The 17,057-nt window shown below is 39.8% G+C and overlaps 1 protein-coding gene across 1 annotated transcript; it reads right to left on the reverse strand.

The window, feature by feature from the left end:
- Nucleotides 1-10,338: 10,338 nt before the first annotated feature.
- cxcl20 (chemokine (C-X-C motif) ligand 20) lies at nucleotides 10,339-12,366 on the reverse strand. The gene is made up of 4 exons (XM_084115204.1): nucleotides 12,171-12,366; nucleotides 11,360-11,486; nucleotides 11,097-11,219; nucleotides 10,339-10,982 (listed from the first exon to the last, which is right to left on the reverse strand). The coding sequence occupies exons 1-4, from the start codon at nucleotides 12,235-12,237 to the stop codon at nucleotides 10,934-10,936; spliced, it is 366 nt and encodes a 121-aa protein (XP_083971330.1). The 5' UTR covers nucleotides 12,238-12,366; the 3' UTR covers nucleotides 10,339-10,933.
- Between the last annotated feature and the right edge of the window lie 4,691 nt (nucleotides 12,367-17,057).

Consider the following 17,057-nt stretch of genomic DNA (forward strand, 5'->3'; position numbering starts at 1 on the left):
ACTTATTATTACTACTTTTTTAATAAATCAAATTTTTTTTTTTTTTTTTTTTGGAAAATGTTTCAAAATGTTAAACAAATATTTGCACGCAGTGCCGTCTCAAGCATGGGGTGGGGCCAAGTACTAATTAGAGAAAGCAGGGTCCCCTTCTGTCTGTTTGCCGAGAGGCCAACTAAATCGCGGGGGCCCGGTACGGTCGCACCAGTTGCACCATCCTAAGGATGGCCCTGTTTCCAAGTATTAAATGATGTGGAAAAAATTAACTGGCTGCTTTCCTGATCTCCTGTTTACATTTTGCCATTGCAGTCCAAACACATACTGTACAAACTCAATATGATTTACAGGCTGTTTTTCACATGGGGATAAAATGTAAAAAAAACTACAGCTAAAGGTTTTTAGAAAAACAAAAATGCTCACAGGAAAAAGAAAAGATTAAAAAGAATCAGTTATTAATATTTCTGTAATGATGTCGCAGACGCTGAGGGATCCATTTGCAGCTTTTTATTAGAGTGGTCAACAGGCAGGGTAAATCAACAGCAAACAGATCAACGGAGAGAACACAGAGCAGAACGAGGTCACAGGCAGAAGTCAGGGCAGGCAGCAAAAGGCAAAGTCCAATAAGCAATCCGGGTCAAGGCAGGCAGAGAACGATCAGAGGTCGGGGTACACAGTCCTAGGTCAATAATCAGATCAGCAAACACAGAGATAAACGCTTGGAATTGAAAGCCGGGGCAATGCAATACTTCGCAGAGAAGTGGAGTGTGGAAGTGGCTTTTATGTGTGTGTGAATGAGGTGCAGGTGTGTGTGTAATCAGTGCAGTGCAGGTGTGTAATGCAATCAGTCCCAGGTAAGAGGTATGATGGGATATTGAGTTCATGAAGGTGTTAAATATTCCGGAGACGGATCCCTCCGGTGGTGGAGAGGAAGCGGTACAGGAGCCTGCTCCATTACAGAGCCCTCCCCCTGCGAGCGGCTCCTGACGCGAGGAGGCAACTGACGCCGGGGTCTTCCACGAGGTCGAGGGGCCGGTTTTCCCGGGTGCATCCGGTGAAACTCCTCAGTTAGAGTGGGGTCAAGGATATCTCCAGAGTTGACCCAGGATCGCTCCTCCGGACCGAACCCCTCCCAGTCGACCAGATACTGGAGAATGTTGCCCCGGCGTCTGGAGTCAAGCAACTTGTGCACACGATACACCTCCTCGCCGTCGACCAGGATAGGTGGGGGAGTCTGAGATGTGGCTCCCTCCTCCGGCTCTCCTCTCGGACCACCGGCAGGTTTCAGAAGAGATACATGGAACGTGGGAGAAATACGATAATTAGTGGGCAGGTCTAATCGAAATGATACCGGAGAAATTTGTCTTACAATTTGAAACGGACCAACATACCTGGGACTGAGTTTGCGGCATGGAAGTCGGAGTCTTAGGTCTCTGGTGGACAGCCAAACCCACTGGCCGACGTTATACTCGGGAGCTGGACGACGGTGGCGGTTAGCCTGTTGCTCTTGTCGTCTGATAGCGTGAAGTAGGTGAGTGTGAGCCTGATCCCAAACCTCCTCGCTCTTGTGTAGCCACTCAGTGACTGATGGTAGCTCAGTGGGTTCACCTGACCAGGGGAACAGAGGAGGTTGAAAGCCCAGGATACATTTAAAGGGAGTAATGCCTGTGGCGGGTTTGACCAGCGAATTCTGGGCATATTCGGCCCAAAACAAGTATCTACTCCATTCTGCTTGTTGTTTTTGACAGTAGGAACGAAGGAAGCGAATGACGTCCTGATTCAGACGTTCGGTTTGCCCGTTGGATTGAGGATGGTACCCAGAGGTGAGACTGATGTTGATATTGAGATGCTTGAAGAATGCGGTCCAAACCCTGGAGGTAAACTGAGGTCCCCGATCTGAAACTATATCTTCGGGCAGACCATAAAAGCGGAATACTTGGTTGCAGAGGAGTTCAGCTGTTTCGAGTGCAGTGGGAAGTTTGGGTAAGGGTATTAGACGGCAGGCCTTGGAGAATCGATCGACTATGGTGAGTATGGTAGTGTGTCCTTGGGAGTTGGGAAGATCAGTGATAAAGTCAATGGCAATGTGGGACCAGGGGCGGCGGGGTGTCGGCAGAGGTGTTAAGAGTCCAGCAGGCAATCGTCTGAGTGATTTGGATGTGTTGCAGTTGGTACAGTCCTGAACGTATTTGGTGGTATCAGTCAGCAAAGTGGACCACCAGAAACGATTTTGGAGCAAGTGGGTGGTAGCAGTGATCCCGGGATGACCGGAACTGGGTGAGGAGTGAACTTGCTCGAGGAGTCGAAGACGAAGAGAATCTGGAACGAAGAGGAGATTAGCTGGGCATTCAGGAGGTGGTCTTACTTGAAGGTTGGCTTGTTGGATCTCCGTGATAATGTCCCATTGAACTGGGGCTATTAGCAGGTTAGCGTGAATGATATTCTCGTGAGTAGGGGTTTGAACTGTCTCTTCTGTTTGACATGAGAGAGCGTCTGCTTTGGTGTTCTTGGTGCCAGGTCGATATGTCACAGTGAAATGAAATCTGGTGAAGAATAAGGCCCACCTAGCTTGCCGGGGATTGAGACGTTTGGCTGAGTGGAGATATTCGAGGTTTTTGTGGTCAGTGAGAATTATGAAGGGTTGACTTGCTCCCTCCAGCCAGTGGCGCCACTCCTCCAGTGCTAACTTCATGGCGAGTAGTTCACGATTACCCACGTCGTAGTTACGTTCAGCCGGGGTGAGTTTGCGGGAGAAGTAAGCACAGGGGTACATCTTGGCTGGATTGCCTTGTCGTTGAGATAATATTGCCCCTACCCCTGTGTTGGAGGCATCTACCTCCACGATGAATGGGCGTTCTGGATCTGGATGACGGATAATTGGTGCGGACGTGAAACGAGTCTTCAGTTCCTGGAATGCTTGATGTGCCTCAGTTGACCAATTCAGACGAGCAGTGTGACGCTTAGTCATGGCGGTTAATGGAGCGGCAATAATGCTGAAATTTCTTATAAACCCCCTGTAGAAGTTGGCGAAGCCCAAGAACCGTTGAAGTTCCTTGACGGTTTGAGGTAAGGGCCAATCCAGAACCCCCTTGACCTTTTTCTCGTCCATGGCTACCCCCTCATGGCTGATGATGTATCCCAGGAAAGATGTGCTTGTTTGATGAAACTCACATTTCTCGGCTTTGGCGTAGAGTTGGTATTGAATCAGGCGATCCAAGACCAACCTGACCTGTTGGATGTGCTCCTCCATAGAGCTTGAGTAAATTAGGATGTCATCGATGTATACAATCACCCATTTATCCAGCATGTCCCGAAAGATGTCGTTCATGAAAGCCTGGAAAACTGAAGGACTGTTTGACAGCCCGAAAGGCATGACCAAGTACTCGTAGTGCCCACTAGTGGTAGAGAAGGCAGTCTTCCACTCGTCCCCCTCACGGAAGCGAATCAGGTTGTAAGCGTTGCGCAGATCCAGTTTGGTGAAATACTTGGCTTGGCGGAGCTGTTCTAGGGCGGCAGGAACAAGAGGCAAGGGATACCTGAACTTCACAGTGTTGTCGTTCAACCCTCGGTAGTCGATACAGGGTCGTAACCCTCAGTCTTTCTTTTTCACGAAGAATCCGGCGGCTGCCGGTGAGGTTGAGGGTCTGATGAAACCTTTGGCTAACTCCTCATCAATGTAGCGTTTCATGGCCTCGGATTCAGGCCTGGACAGGGGGAATATTCTTCCCCGAGGAGGAGAAGCGCCGGGAAGGAGGTCGATGGCACAGTCACTTGGGCGATGTTCTGGAAGTTGAGAGGCTTTTTTCTTACTGAAGGCTTCGATGAGGTCTGCATAATCAGGTGGTATTGTCGGTTCTTCTGGATCTGACGTGGGGGTATCCGGACTTTGAAAGGAAACACGAGTGACTCTGGATAGACAGTGGTTCTGGCAGGTGGTTCCCCATTGAGTGATCTGACCCTCCCTCCAAGAGATGTGCGGATTGTGGCTTCGTAACCAAGGAAGACCAAGGATGACGGAGTGATGAGGGGACTGGATGACGTAGAATCTGATATTTTCTGAGTGTAGTGATCCGATGTGCAATTTGACTTCTTCAGTGATGTTGTGAATTTTTCCCTCTCCGAGGGGTCGACCATCTAGCGCCTCCACTGCTAAAGAAGAATGACAAGGATTTAATTTGAGTTTGCACTGAACAGCGAACTTGTGAGAAATGAAGTTCCCAGCAGCTCCTGAGTCTATCAGAGCGGTGGTACTGATAACTTCATTCTGAATAACTAGACGAACTGGTAGAGTGAAACTGGATGTAGTGGTGTTGGCTTTAGCACAGTAACTCACCGATGGGGTGTTAGAAGAGGGACGAGTTGGCCAGGCGAACTTCATGTGTCCGGGCTGACCGCAATACAGGCATAAACGGTTCTGCATCCTGCGTTCTCGTTCTTCGGGTGTGAGGTGTGTGAAGCCGATTTGCATGGGCTCGTGCAAGGTGGGCGTTTCCTGATGATAGCGCAGTGGGACTCGAGCTGAGCGTCTAGAACGGATTAGATTATCAACTTGAATTGCTAGATCGATGTATTCATTCAGATTTCTCCCCTCATCCCGGCAGGCTAATTCAGACTGGAGTTCGATGGTTAATCCCTTCCTGAAGAGGGTTTTCAAGGTATCTTCTACCCAGTTGGTTTGGGCAGCGAGTGTACGAAAGGTGAGAGCATATTCAGCCGTCGTTCTTCTTCCCTGAGAGAGAGTTAACAGTTGTTCTCCAGCACTTCCTCCCTCAGTGGGATGTTCGAAAACGTGACGAAACTGCTGGAGGAATTCACCGAAGGTGGAGAATGATGACCCATCTGGTCTCCAGACCGCGGTAGCCCATTCCAATGCTCGACCCGTGAGCAGTGAGCAGACAAACGCTATACGGCTCGCGTTAGTGGTATAGAGTGAGGGTTGCTGATCCACGAAGAGGGTGCATTGAAGCAAGAAGCCTTTGCATTTTGCGGTGTCACCATCAAATTTCTCAGGGAAAGCAAGCCGAGGATTGATTGAAGGGCTCGCTGCTGGTGGAGAAACATCTTGCAATGGTGTGGCAGGAACAGGGGGAGCGTTCCCTATAGCTGTACAGAGCTCTTGCAGACCCTGTACAAGTTTCTCAGTGAGAGAAGTCAGATGGCTCAGTTGTTGATGATGCACATCAAGACGTGAGGCTTGGGTCGTAAGTTCCGTGGATAACTGTATGACCGCTGCTGGATCGGAGAGTGGTGAAGTATTCTGTAATGATGTCGCAGACGCTGAGGGATCCATTTGCAGCTTTTTATTAGAGTGGTCAACAGGCAGGGTAAATCAACAGCAAACAGATCAACGGAGAGAACACAGAGCAGAACGAGGTCACAGGCAGAAGTCAGGGCAGGCAGCAAAAGGCAAAGTCCAATAAGCAATCCGGGTCAAGGCAGGCAGAGAACGATCAGAGGTTGGGGTACACAGTCCTAGGTCAATAATCAGATCAGCAAACACAGAGATAAACACTTGGAATTGAAAGCCGGGGCAATGCAATACTTCGCAGAGAAGTGGAGTGTGGAAGTGGCTTTTATGTGTGTGTGAATGAGGTGCAGGTGTGTAATGCAATCAGTCCCAGGTAAGAGGTATGATGGGATATTGAGTTCATGAAGGTGTTAAATATTCCGGAGACGGATCCCTCCGGTGGTGGAGAGGAAGCGGTACAGGAGCCTGCTCTGTTACAATTTCACTGGTTCATGTTTTTGTGCATGAGTTCATAGTTTATTTTGCATGATTTGGTTAACCATACGACAAAAGCAAGCCACTTTTATGAGGATTACAAGCTTTGGAGTTGTTGGAGCCATTGATGTATCTCATGTTCACATCATTGCTCCAACTATAAATGAGGAGACATGTATCAATAGATAGGATTCCGTAGCATCAACACTAATTTGAGATAATTTTGCACAATGCAAATTCTTCTTCTTTTTTTTTTTAAGTAAATGTTTCAGTGTCTTGATTAAATGATTTTATCATAATTACACACTACATAATTGTTGTCATGCTGCTGTGACGTCACCCTTGCAGGCTCACTATTAGTTGATTCAGAGGTTAAGGGCGGCCATTATGGGTTGACATCATTGTAGTCCTTACTTTAAAACACTTAAGTGACACTTGAGTCAGCACTTAAGAATCACTCTTAGCCTTTGATGAAAGTTGCTTACTGTAGTTATAACAGCAAATTATGCATAATTAAAAGTAACTAACTCTAAACCAAGCCCTAATCCTAACCTTCACCCTATAAGTGCATGTAGGTAATTAATATTACTGTAAGGCTGGAAGCTTACGCTGCTATTTTGAACCAATAATCAGAACAAAAGGCAGTTGAAGGATGACGTGTATAATTCAAATATTTATCGGACTCCAATGTAATTAATCTGACTCCATTAAAGTTGTTGTTATTCTTTAACCTCTTATTCTTTAAAGGTAAAGGTCTTTCTAAGAACTGATAGAAAACGTAGGATTTAACATTATTATAATTTATAATTATTTTAAGTTATAGTTCTTTTAAGTTCTTTTAAGTATTATAAGTTATAATCACTTTAGCTTTCAACATCATCAGTGATAAAAGGAAAGATTCTCAAAGTCTTTAAAGCAGGCAAAGTTATTTATTAAGTTACATGTTTAAATATACAGACAGTAGAATGGAGCAACATTCTGTAAGGCAAGGCAAGTTTATTTATATAGCAAATTTCATACACTATGGCAATTCAAAGTGCTTTACACAAAGGAATTAAAATAATCACAAAATAAAAGCAAGGAAAATTAAAACGGTTTCTCTTATGCAGTGATGATGATTGTTTAATTATTGTTTTTGCCACAACACACACCAAACTCACTACTCCAACACAGACCCAGGCCATCAGCATGGTTTCATCTCTCTTACCCAATTCTCAGTGCCATTTGAGTTCAGTTCTAAAAATTCTAAATTCTAAAAAGTTTAGATTATCTGTTTATATTTAGTGAGCATATCTGCAATGTATTTGTACAGAAGTTTATATAGAAAACTTAGTTGTAACAAATAATGCACTGTTGTGCCTTTATCATAGTATGAGGTTACGCACCGGTGTGCGGGAATGGGTTAAAGCCTTTCTCAGATCAACAGCTACCTTTCTTTCTTATACCCTGAGCAAAGCATTGTTAAACATGAGTGGAATACCAACACCGAAACCGACCGACAGGAAACCAAAAGATGAGGCAAACGTGTGGTGATCAAGAGGGGGAGAAGAACATTAACATATCCTCCTCAATGCATGTTTAACCAATAGTACCAAGATTGTACATTAGGATACTTTACTATCTCTATTACGTTCACCACCATTCATTTCAGTTTATAAGCTGTCAGATGAGACTAAACATGACATAGTTACATATTAGAACACACTAGTAAATAAATAGTATGTAGTTGAAAGCATATGTCCTGTGAAGCAAATGGTACAGACGTGTCATTGAGGTCCAACGACTGTCTCTCGATCCCGACAGAACCATCCTGTGCCTGGAGTGTCCCAACAGTCCTCAATCAGCATATTGATGAAATCCCTTGCACTATAGGCATTAGCATACTGTGATGATGAAGGCCATTGTGCCACTTTAAAAGGATTTCTGAAGTTCTGCCCATATTTGCTCAGACCCATACATTACTCAGTACTTGTTTGTATAATTACACTGTAACAATGTCATCTTAAAATAAAGGGTAACACTTTATTTTACAGTGTCCTTGTTACAGATTTTACATGTACTTACCATAGTAATAACAGTAATAAGTAATAAATAATTGCTTAATATTACTCAGTGAAATATATAATTACGCTGTAACAATGACACCTTAAAATAAAGTGTAACCAAATAAGGTGTAACCAGAATCACCTAATGTATATTTTAGAAATTGATGAATAATCTATAGATAGATAAATAATCAATATACTTACACAACTTCCAGATGTCCACAAGATGGACTAACAGGGTGAATTTCCACCTTCTCTATCAGCTTTGGCTTCACCATTTTTACACCAGGACCCCGACATAAACATCTTTGGATTCCAAGCCCAGGCTGCCCTAGAGGATGATAGAAATAAATGATGAAAATGATTAGTCTGAAACAACAAAGTAATAGATTGTGTTGAGCTAGTAAAATATTAAAATAAGCAAAAATAATATTACCTTCGATAGCAACAATAGCCAAACTGATAAAAACAAGTAGAGCGGCCACAGTCTTCATTGTTCAATCTCTTGAGGGCAAGGGCGTAGGTTTGATTTTGAAATTGGTGGGGACGGGGACATCCCCAGAAGCTGCATCTGTCAAAAGGGATAGTTTATCCAAAAATGAAAATTCTGTCATCATTTACACACCCTCAAGTTGTTTCAGACCTGTATGAATTTCTTTCTTTTTCTGAACACAAAAGAAGATATTTTGAAGAATGTTGGTTCAGCAGAAAGAAATGCATACAGGTTTAAAACAACTTGAGGGTGAGTAAATGATGACAGAACTTTAATTTTTAAGTGAACTATCCCTTTAACGGAAATGAACTGTTGGCATATTTGTTTCACATCAATAATGTCCAGTTTGTCCTGTTGGACATGGCACACAGCAATAATGTTAAGTGTCACTTGTGACCATTGATCTGAGCCGTGTTTTCAGTCTCCTAAGAGCACTGAAACTTCTTTCAGCCTCAGCTGATGAGACTGGGATGACAAGGGTTTCAACTTCATCAAACAGTCCTCTCATTTCAACAAGTAATAACAAGGATAACAAGGATATAAAACTGTATATTATATCCCCCTACACTAACCCTGCCTATCACAGAAAACTTTAGGCATTTTTACATTTTTAGGACAAGTATTTCAGATATTGCCATCTTTGTGTGGACATTTTGTCACTATAACTGTTGATTTCTCCCTAGCTTACCACATCTAGGTTTCCTTTGGAGGAGCATTGCCGCTTCACACAAGAGCCTCTCACAAGTAGCCTATCTCATGTACCATTAATTGGTACATTTTTCTCACGCTCTTGTAAGAGATTTTAATCTAAGATGTTGATTAAATAAAATAAGCCTAATACATAAAACCACAAGACACAACCGGAAAACAGTGGTTATATATAAATATATTTTAAGTTTTGATCGAAATTATTGCTAGGGACATATCAGTGTCACTGGATATTGGTAGGGACACGTCCCTAGCGTCCCTACTAAATTCTACGCCCCTGCTTGAGGGTCTTCACCTTAAACCACTTAGCTGACCAAATGTGAGTAAATGAGTTGACTTGCTTCATTTTATATTATTCTTAGACATTCTGGGATTTCTCTATTTTATGCTTTAATAATGCATGAGTTCCAGCTACTCTTCCCATATCTTACCCAGTTTCTGGCAAATTAACAAAAGTGTAGATGATATCTGAATATATGAAAGTTTTCATTGGTTTTTAAAAGTGTTTTAAGTGTTGTGTCATCATGTTTACATATTTCACAAATATACAATATTATCTATGTCAAAATATACAACAGAAAAGGAAGTAAAACAGTTTTGTGATAAACTTTTTGATAAACTCATATTGTGCATTATTGCTTTGTCTTTACAATTTGACTTGTTTCTCTTATTATAAGTGGAATATTTATTTGCTTCTGTTTTAAGCGTAAATCACATAACAGTCTTACTTCTTTACTATTTTTACATGTTACATCTGATATATATTGTAAATCATAAATTGTTTATGTTTAACATTATTTTATTTATATATTAACTACGTCATCTGTTTGGTCCTCATTCATTACAACTTCTTCCTCCCCAGTCTAAAATGACATACTCAGTGTCCTTGTGTGTGTGTGTGTGTGTGTGTGTGTGTGTGTGTGTGTGTGTGTGTGTGTGTGTGTGTGTACAGCAGGACAAGATTTTCTGAGGTATTTTCTGCAGAGGCTGCGTTGAATGTACTATTCAGTCATTAAATACTATTCAGCAGTCAAATCACATTTATTTTTATAGCGCTTTATACAATAGAAACAGTTTCATGTTTTGCTGTAAAGCAGCAAGATAATAGTCATTTTCAGTTCAATTCAGCTCAGTTCAATAAGTGTGTAAATTCATTCATTATGAAACAAGTTCAGTTCAGCTAAGCAGCTCTACAGAAGACAAAAGTGTTGTTATGCAGCTTAAATCAGTTCAAGTTTTGTTCTCATCCGATTGTGCCAGTGCAGTTAAATCAGTAATGTTGCTTAAGTGTCCCATAGTAAACAAACCAAAGGCAAGGAACCCAAACTCTATAAAGTGACAGAAATAGAGGGAAAAAACAGAAACCAGGCTCAGTCAAAGTGTTCAATTCACAAATTCTTTATTTTTCATTATGAAGTGTGATTCATTATAGAGCACGAGATGACAAAATCTGCACTGCATTGTTGTAATGAATATTGTCAGTTGATTGAAATCTGTATTAATAGTGAGCGACAGAGTAGATTGCAGAACACTTTATACAGTAGACAATATTTCATATAGTTACTGAGAGACTGAACAATCAAAGTCCTTATTTCATCAAAACATATTAATTGTTTCATAGTAATACTCTTAAGTAAACATAACATCAAATTAGCATTAGAATTATTTTTAGTTCATGGTTATATCACACACATTGGAATTATTTCATTTCATGGTTATATCACACCTCTGGATCAGAAAGGTTTGTATAAAATGTATTTATAAAACTAAGTGAATAGAGTAATAATTTTGGACACAAGCTATTCAAACTTTATCCAAAACAGTGTTGGTGGTCATCATTTCTTAGGGATCAAAACATTTACTGCCATCAATCAAAATTAGCCTGTATCATTATAGTTTCATCACATAATTATTGTAAATCACAAAACAGAAAGAAAAATAATTCCACTAGTCATCCTTGTCATCAGACTTCTAATTCTTCCCCTTTCTTCCTCTGTTCTTTTGCTTTTTGTTTTGTATCCTAGGAATGATGGCACAATGACACAGAATTTAATTATATAGTACATAATACAAAACATAATTATACTTGGTTGTTATGCAGAAAGTGGTAGCATAACAGTGGTGCATCTCTTACCCTTTGCCCTCCAGTAATCTCCGTCCTTGCTTCTCATATGGATTCAAACACACCTTTAAACTATCTTCCTTCCCCTTTCCTTTTCCTTTTCCTTTTCCTTTTCCTTTTCCAGTGAGAGTCAGTCTAAGTTAAGCAGCAGGAGGAAAAATCAGAAACAAATAATTTTAGAGGACATGCATTACAATGTTCATTAATTATATTGCAAAAATGAATCTAGGAGAAATAATGATTTATAAACATTACAGAAGTCAAAGCATACTTACATAATCTCGGTCTTTGAGCAGGAGGCACTTGGTAGGAATAATGCAACTGCATGAATGTTTCCAGGCTTCACTGATTTCAGCAGTCTGCCTCTGCATAAACATCGCTGTGAAAGCCCCGCTCCATTTCCTATATATTTAACAACATAAATGCTAAGTTTAAGGGTTAATAAACACATTGATGCAGAAGACAATTGTTCTCACTGTAGTCACTAGAAAATCAACCTCATGCCAAAACACACACACACACGCACATTAAGAGATTATGATGCATATTGCATATGCTTGACAGTAACTTTTTACAATAACTTACTTTCATCAATAACATCAACAAATATGATTATGTTTTTATTTCCATTGCTTTAATACTTGCAAAATCACTGCATTTTTGTATAATGACTGATAAACTGATCACACTGGGGTTTATTTTTTCAATAAGGACAGACAGTAGATTATCCATTACAGTACATTTAATGCTTAGAAATTTCATACTTTGATTCATACATGGTCATATACTTTCAATAATGAAACACGAACTCCTGATCTTTTAATTTTTTATATTTTATAATATTAATAATTTGGGTTTTAACTGTCAGATTGACCTCAAACTGAAATTTTTGTTTTTGGAACAATTATTAGCTTTTTAAAAAAAGATTATTAAATATAATGGAAAACTCTAAAGGCATTTTTATTATAAATAATTATTTTTTACACTTGTTAACAATATAAAGGGTTAAAGGGTAAAGTAAACGGCTTTAGTAACTGATCTGTGTGTATGTGATGCAAGTGGAATAAAAGACAGAAATCAGCTTACCTGCGGAGTGTGTAAGACTCACTCCAAGCAGGAGAGCGCACAGCAGTGTGAGAACGACCTGATTCATGATTCACTTCACAGGCAGCTGCAGAGAAATGTTTCTTTTTTAATACGGACCTTCCCTTGTAAAGCACAGACTTACTTTCATTTTCCAATCTTCCAATGAAATGCTCTCAACAACACAACCTTCATGCTTAGGGATAAAGGTGCCTGGACAGAGAAGAATTGCCCCTTGTTTAACATTTGGAAATCTGTGGTTTCTGCATTTTTGAGTCTCTGAAGACTCAAATATTATTACAGTTTTTCTCAATTGCTAAAACACAATTTCTGAAACCTTGCTCCTTTTTCTGAAAACATTAAACACAAAACCTCATCTTCAAGCACTATTTACAAACCCTCTGATTCCTCTTGCAAAATTAAACTTTCGCCTCAAAACAGTTTTACCTGTGTTCAAAATCAAACACTGCTCTCAAATCATAGACAAAGTGATCAAAATGATATACACTATCAAGCAGTCAGTAAACAATACACCAAAAAATAGAAAACACATTGTTCAAAACATATAGTTCTCGAAATGGACTGCTATTCTGTTTGTAGACTTACCCGTGACACCTTTATGTACCATCAAAAAGTTCAGGGAGAAGTACATTTTTAATCTCAAAACAAATTTCATATTTTTCCGTCATTGTCTTTTGATGACCGAAAACTATCATAGTAGCTCAAAATTGATCAGAAATTACTACTCTGCTTTGCTCTTTGCATTTTTTTTGCTCTTCCTCCTCCTTGCACACCTAGGCTATTTTTACAGTACTGTACCCTGCATCTCACAAACTTGTCCTTTGTCTCTGTGATACAGTAATTATTGTTCTTTGTTGATATGAACCCGCAACCAGTCAAAATCTATTGAGCAGTCAGTACTGTTACAGTTTTTTTCAATTGCTTAAGCACAATTTTGAAAACAGGGCCCGGTTTTTCAAACCCCTTCACACAATTAGCACAACACTACACCAAAGTAGCACAACACCTCAGATCATTTGCAAAATGGAACACTTTCGTCAAAACTATACAATGTCTTATAAAACCTTATTTTGTTGTCATAACATAAACACAACCATCATATGGTCTAATTCTGTTTGAATCAGTTAAACACTCCTGTGCTCAACCTAAAACACTTTTAGCATTTCCACAGAGTAAACACCACATGACACCAATTGTTCAGAGCAATGAAAATATTTATTTATTTTCATGTACTCAAGTCAGCCAATACTGAACATTTCAACAAGACATTATAACAAAACATTTTCCAGTTTTCATACAGTGTTACCGAACATACCCTTGTACTGTAAGCTTACAGTAATACTGTTACATAAAAATACAAATCCAGTTCAGTACCGAAAAAAAAAAAAAATCTAAACATCTCTCCGCCTAGCTGGATCTGCAGCCTTCACGACGAATTCACCTCCCTCAGTATTAGTCCGTGGTTTATTACATGGTCCACAACTGTTTCCAAATATGAAAACGAATTTTGTCTCCCTCTCCCTCTTCCTCTCCCTCTCCCTCTCCCTCTTCCTCTCCCTCTCCCTCTCCCTCGTCCTCTCCCTCTCCCTCTCCCTCTCCCTCTCCCTCTCCCTCTCCCTCTCCCTCTCCCTCTCCCTCTCCCTCTCCCTCTCCCTCTCCCTCTCCCTCTCCCTCTCCCTCTCCCTCTCCCTCTCCCTCTCCCTCGTCCTCTCCCTCTCCCTCTCCCTCTCCCTCTCCCTCTCCCTCTCCCTCTCCCTCTCCCTCTCCCTCGTCCTCTCCCTCTTCCTTTTCCTCTTCCTCTTCCTCCACCTTGTTCTCTCCGGATTCCCCCTCTCATCCGCACTCTCCCTCTTCCTCTGACACCGTCCATTTTTGTTGAAGACAGGTGAACTTACCTGTTGCCTTTTTATAGTGCGTAAACCTGATTGGTGTAAGCACCAGTGTGTGCACTCCTGGTGGCTGTGCTTAACCAATTGGTTCATGAGTGTGTTCATTTGAAAGCCTTTGCTTTGAAATTGCAAGGAAATTACATCATGATAAATTTCTGTGTCAGATGTATACAAGTGTGTTTAGTGTTTTGCAAATCACTGTGTGTAATGTTTTGCAAAAAGTGTGAAGCTGACCATGTGCTTACAATCGTGCAAATCTAGGCCGGTGTTTTGCTCCGTGAGTGTAAGGTTTTGCTAATTGTGGGAAAGTTTTAATTTTAGTGTGTAAGCAGTTGAAAAGTGTAAGAATAAGGAATTTTTCCTTTTCATTTCTTTTTTTTAAATCATTCTATTTATTATTGAGTGTTGTATTAACAAGGTCTTCTTGGTACTAGTCAAACATTAATGTTCACAGCCCTCAAATGAATGACAAAAACTTGAACTTAGCATAATATGTTTGGTCACGTATTTTGTAATGTTTGCCTTCTGGGAAGAGGCTGTATTTCCTTTCTTTCAATACAGGAAATAAAAAACTATGTTGAATTAAACTTGAATATGGAGGAAATATGTAATGTTTAAGATTGGATCAAATACACTGAAGATTTAAGATGACAGTGATTTTTCTCTGTTTTGATTGATGTCCAAATGTTTTTAGTAAGATGTGATGATATTATTAATGGTGTTTACAGACAAAATGATCAAATCATGTGGAATGTTATGGAAAGATTTGATATTATTTTTCTAAGCGATAAGACTTTTCACCAGGTACTGTAATCTACAAATGAACTCCTGCACACTATTAGTACTTGCAAATGAGTAACGAAATGTTATTAGCAACGTTTCGATCTCACAACCTTCATCAGTCATCACCAGATAGATAATAAAACAGGCAATTTTGCAGCTGAAATGACTGTAAATGGAATGTAAAAGGTGTCCTTTCTTTTCATCCGATTTTTGGATGTCATTTATTCATCATTATTAAATTAGTTTAAACAGTGTGACTGTGTATCTAATACTACTTCAGCCAGACTGTTATTACGTCCAGAGATATTATTATGTGTGTCACAGACAGACCAGGCTCTCCCTCCATTCACACTCATATGCTCTCCCCAGACTACTGATCACCTGCACTTGCCGTAACTTCTCTGAAAAAGACTCATACTACATACTAATGTGTTTACCATCCATAATACTTACCTGTTGTTCTCAATGCTGTGCTGTTCATCCAAATAACATCTTGTTCAATAAACTGTTTTGGGTTCACTAACATACTCCTGTCTAAGTCTCTGTAAAAATGTGATGTCTAGTTTAGTATAACAAGGACCTGTGTTTGGACCAGAGGAATTATTGGTAACCAATAACAGAATACATTTGTAGTCCTAATTGTACAGTAAAATGATACTTTATTTTCTGTATTCATTAAATCTCTGAAAGCTAATGGAATAGCAAAATCTGATCAATGCGAAACAAATCGTAAAGAACAACAAACAAAAACAAAAAATCCTTTTCAGAGATTTGAGGAAGTCGAAGGTTTCCTACATCTCAAAAGAACGTCACAGTCAAGATATGCTGCTGATTTCAATGTGGCCTCCTTTTCGTTTCTGTTTTTGACTTCATGGAGAAGATAAGAGCAAATTCAGCTCAGTCCTCCCTGTGCCAAGGTCAGTGAGAGGCTAAAAACTGAACTGAACTTGCATTGGTCAGAGCTCTTCTGAGATGGCTTACCATCAGGCAGTGTCATTGAACTAAGCAAACAAGCCAACAAACATAACCCAGGAATCAAAGACAAGGGAACAAGACATATGAGCATATATAGGATCACAGTGCAGGTAATACAGGATTGCAGTAATGATGTTGCAGTCTGTGGGAGGGTCAGAAAGCCCTCGGATTTCATCACAAATATTTGAATTTGTGTTCTGAAGATTGAATTAAGGTCTTACGGATTTGGAACGGCATGAGAGTGAGTAATTAATGACAGAATTTTCATTTTTGGGTGAACTAACCCTTTAAGTTTACATGAAGACTGAGGAAGCGAAAGAGTGTTAGCAGAACTGAGAAAACATGATGAAGTAGACTAATGAGATCACAAAGATAAGATGGTCCCATATAATTCTTTGTATGTTAAAATGAGCATTTTAATTCTAGCATTGTAGAATTCTAGTGCAACTTCATGTGTGAATGTGTTCACGTGGAGAGGTAAGGGTGAGCACATGAGCAGCAGAGTTTTAATACTGAAGCCTATTTAAACTTATGTAATAATGTATTTGAAGGCCTCTAGAATTAATATATATATAATATAATATAATAGTTAGTGAAGGAATAACTGCAATAAAAAGCATCTTTAAAGGCAACACATATCTTAAATTTTCTCTAAACTGACAACCAGGCAACGTTTAAGCACAGACTATAATGCAAATGCAACAAAATGCAAATCCAAAGATTATGGAGAAAAATAAAAAACCCAAATGAACAAACAGGGAGAAAATATAATAATCAAAATATTATTTTTTCATTCATTTGTTCTATTTTTTCTTTACTACATGGGCAGATGTACAATGAATTCCTTGAAAATATATGTATAGCCTCATAACAAATGAAGCCATGTTCTATTACACGAAAGATGTAGCAAATATTGAGATCTATTTAGAAGTTACTATGGAAGACTTTAGCTAACGAACCTGACAGGATAAGAAACCAAAACACTGCTGATGGCGCTCTCTAGTGGTGCATTTACACATTTGTAAACATTACAGTTTTTTTTCCAATTGCTAACAAACAATTTTGCAAACTAGGCTGGTTTTATCAAAATACTTAACACAATTCACAAAACCACACACCCAAACTGCAAAAATACCTAATATATCCTGCAAAATGAAGCACTGCAACCAAAACTACATATAGCATTATCAAAATCAAACTTTTGCACGAAATGGCACAAACT

Source organism: Abramis brama, assembly GCF_963993115.1.
Source record: "Abramis brama genome assembly, chromosome: 5".
Taxonomy (NCBI): domain Eukaryota; kingdom Metazoa; phylum Chordata; class Actinopteri; order Cypriniformes; family Leuciscidae; genus Abramis; species Abramis brama.

Bases quoted from the DNA above. Each gene is read 5' to 3' on its own strand.
- cxcl20 (XM_084115204.1), bottom strand. From the start codon at position 12,237: ATGAATCAGGTCGTTCTCACACTGCTGTGCGCTCTCCTGCTTGGAGTG. The intron at 11,220-11,359 runs GTAAGTATGCTT...TGCTTAACTTAG, and splicing joins TGCTCAAAGACCGAGATTAT to ACTGACTCTCACTGGAAAAG. The intron at 10,983-11,096 runs GTAAGAGATGCA...CATCATTCCTAG, and splicing joins AGATTACTGGAGGGCAAAGG to GATACAAAACAAAAAGCAAA.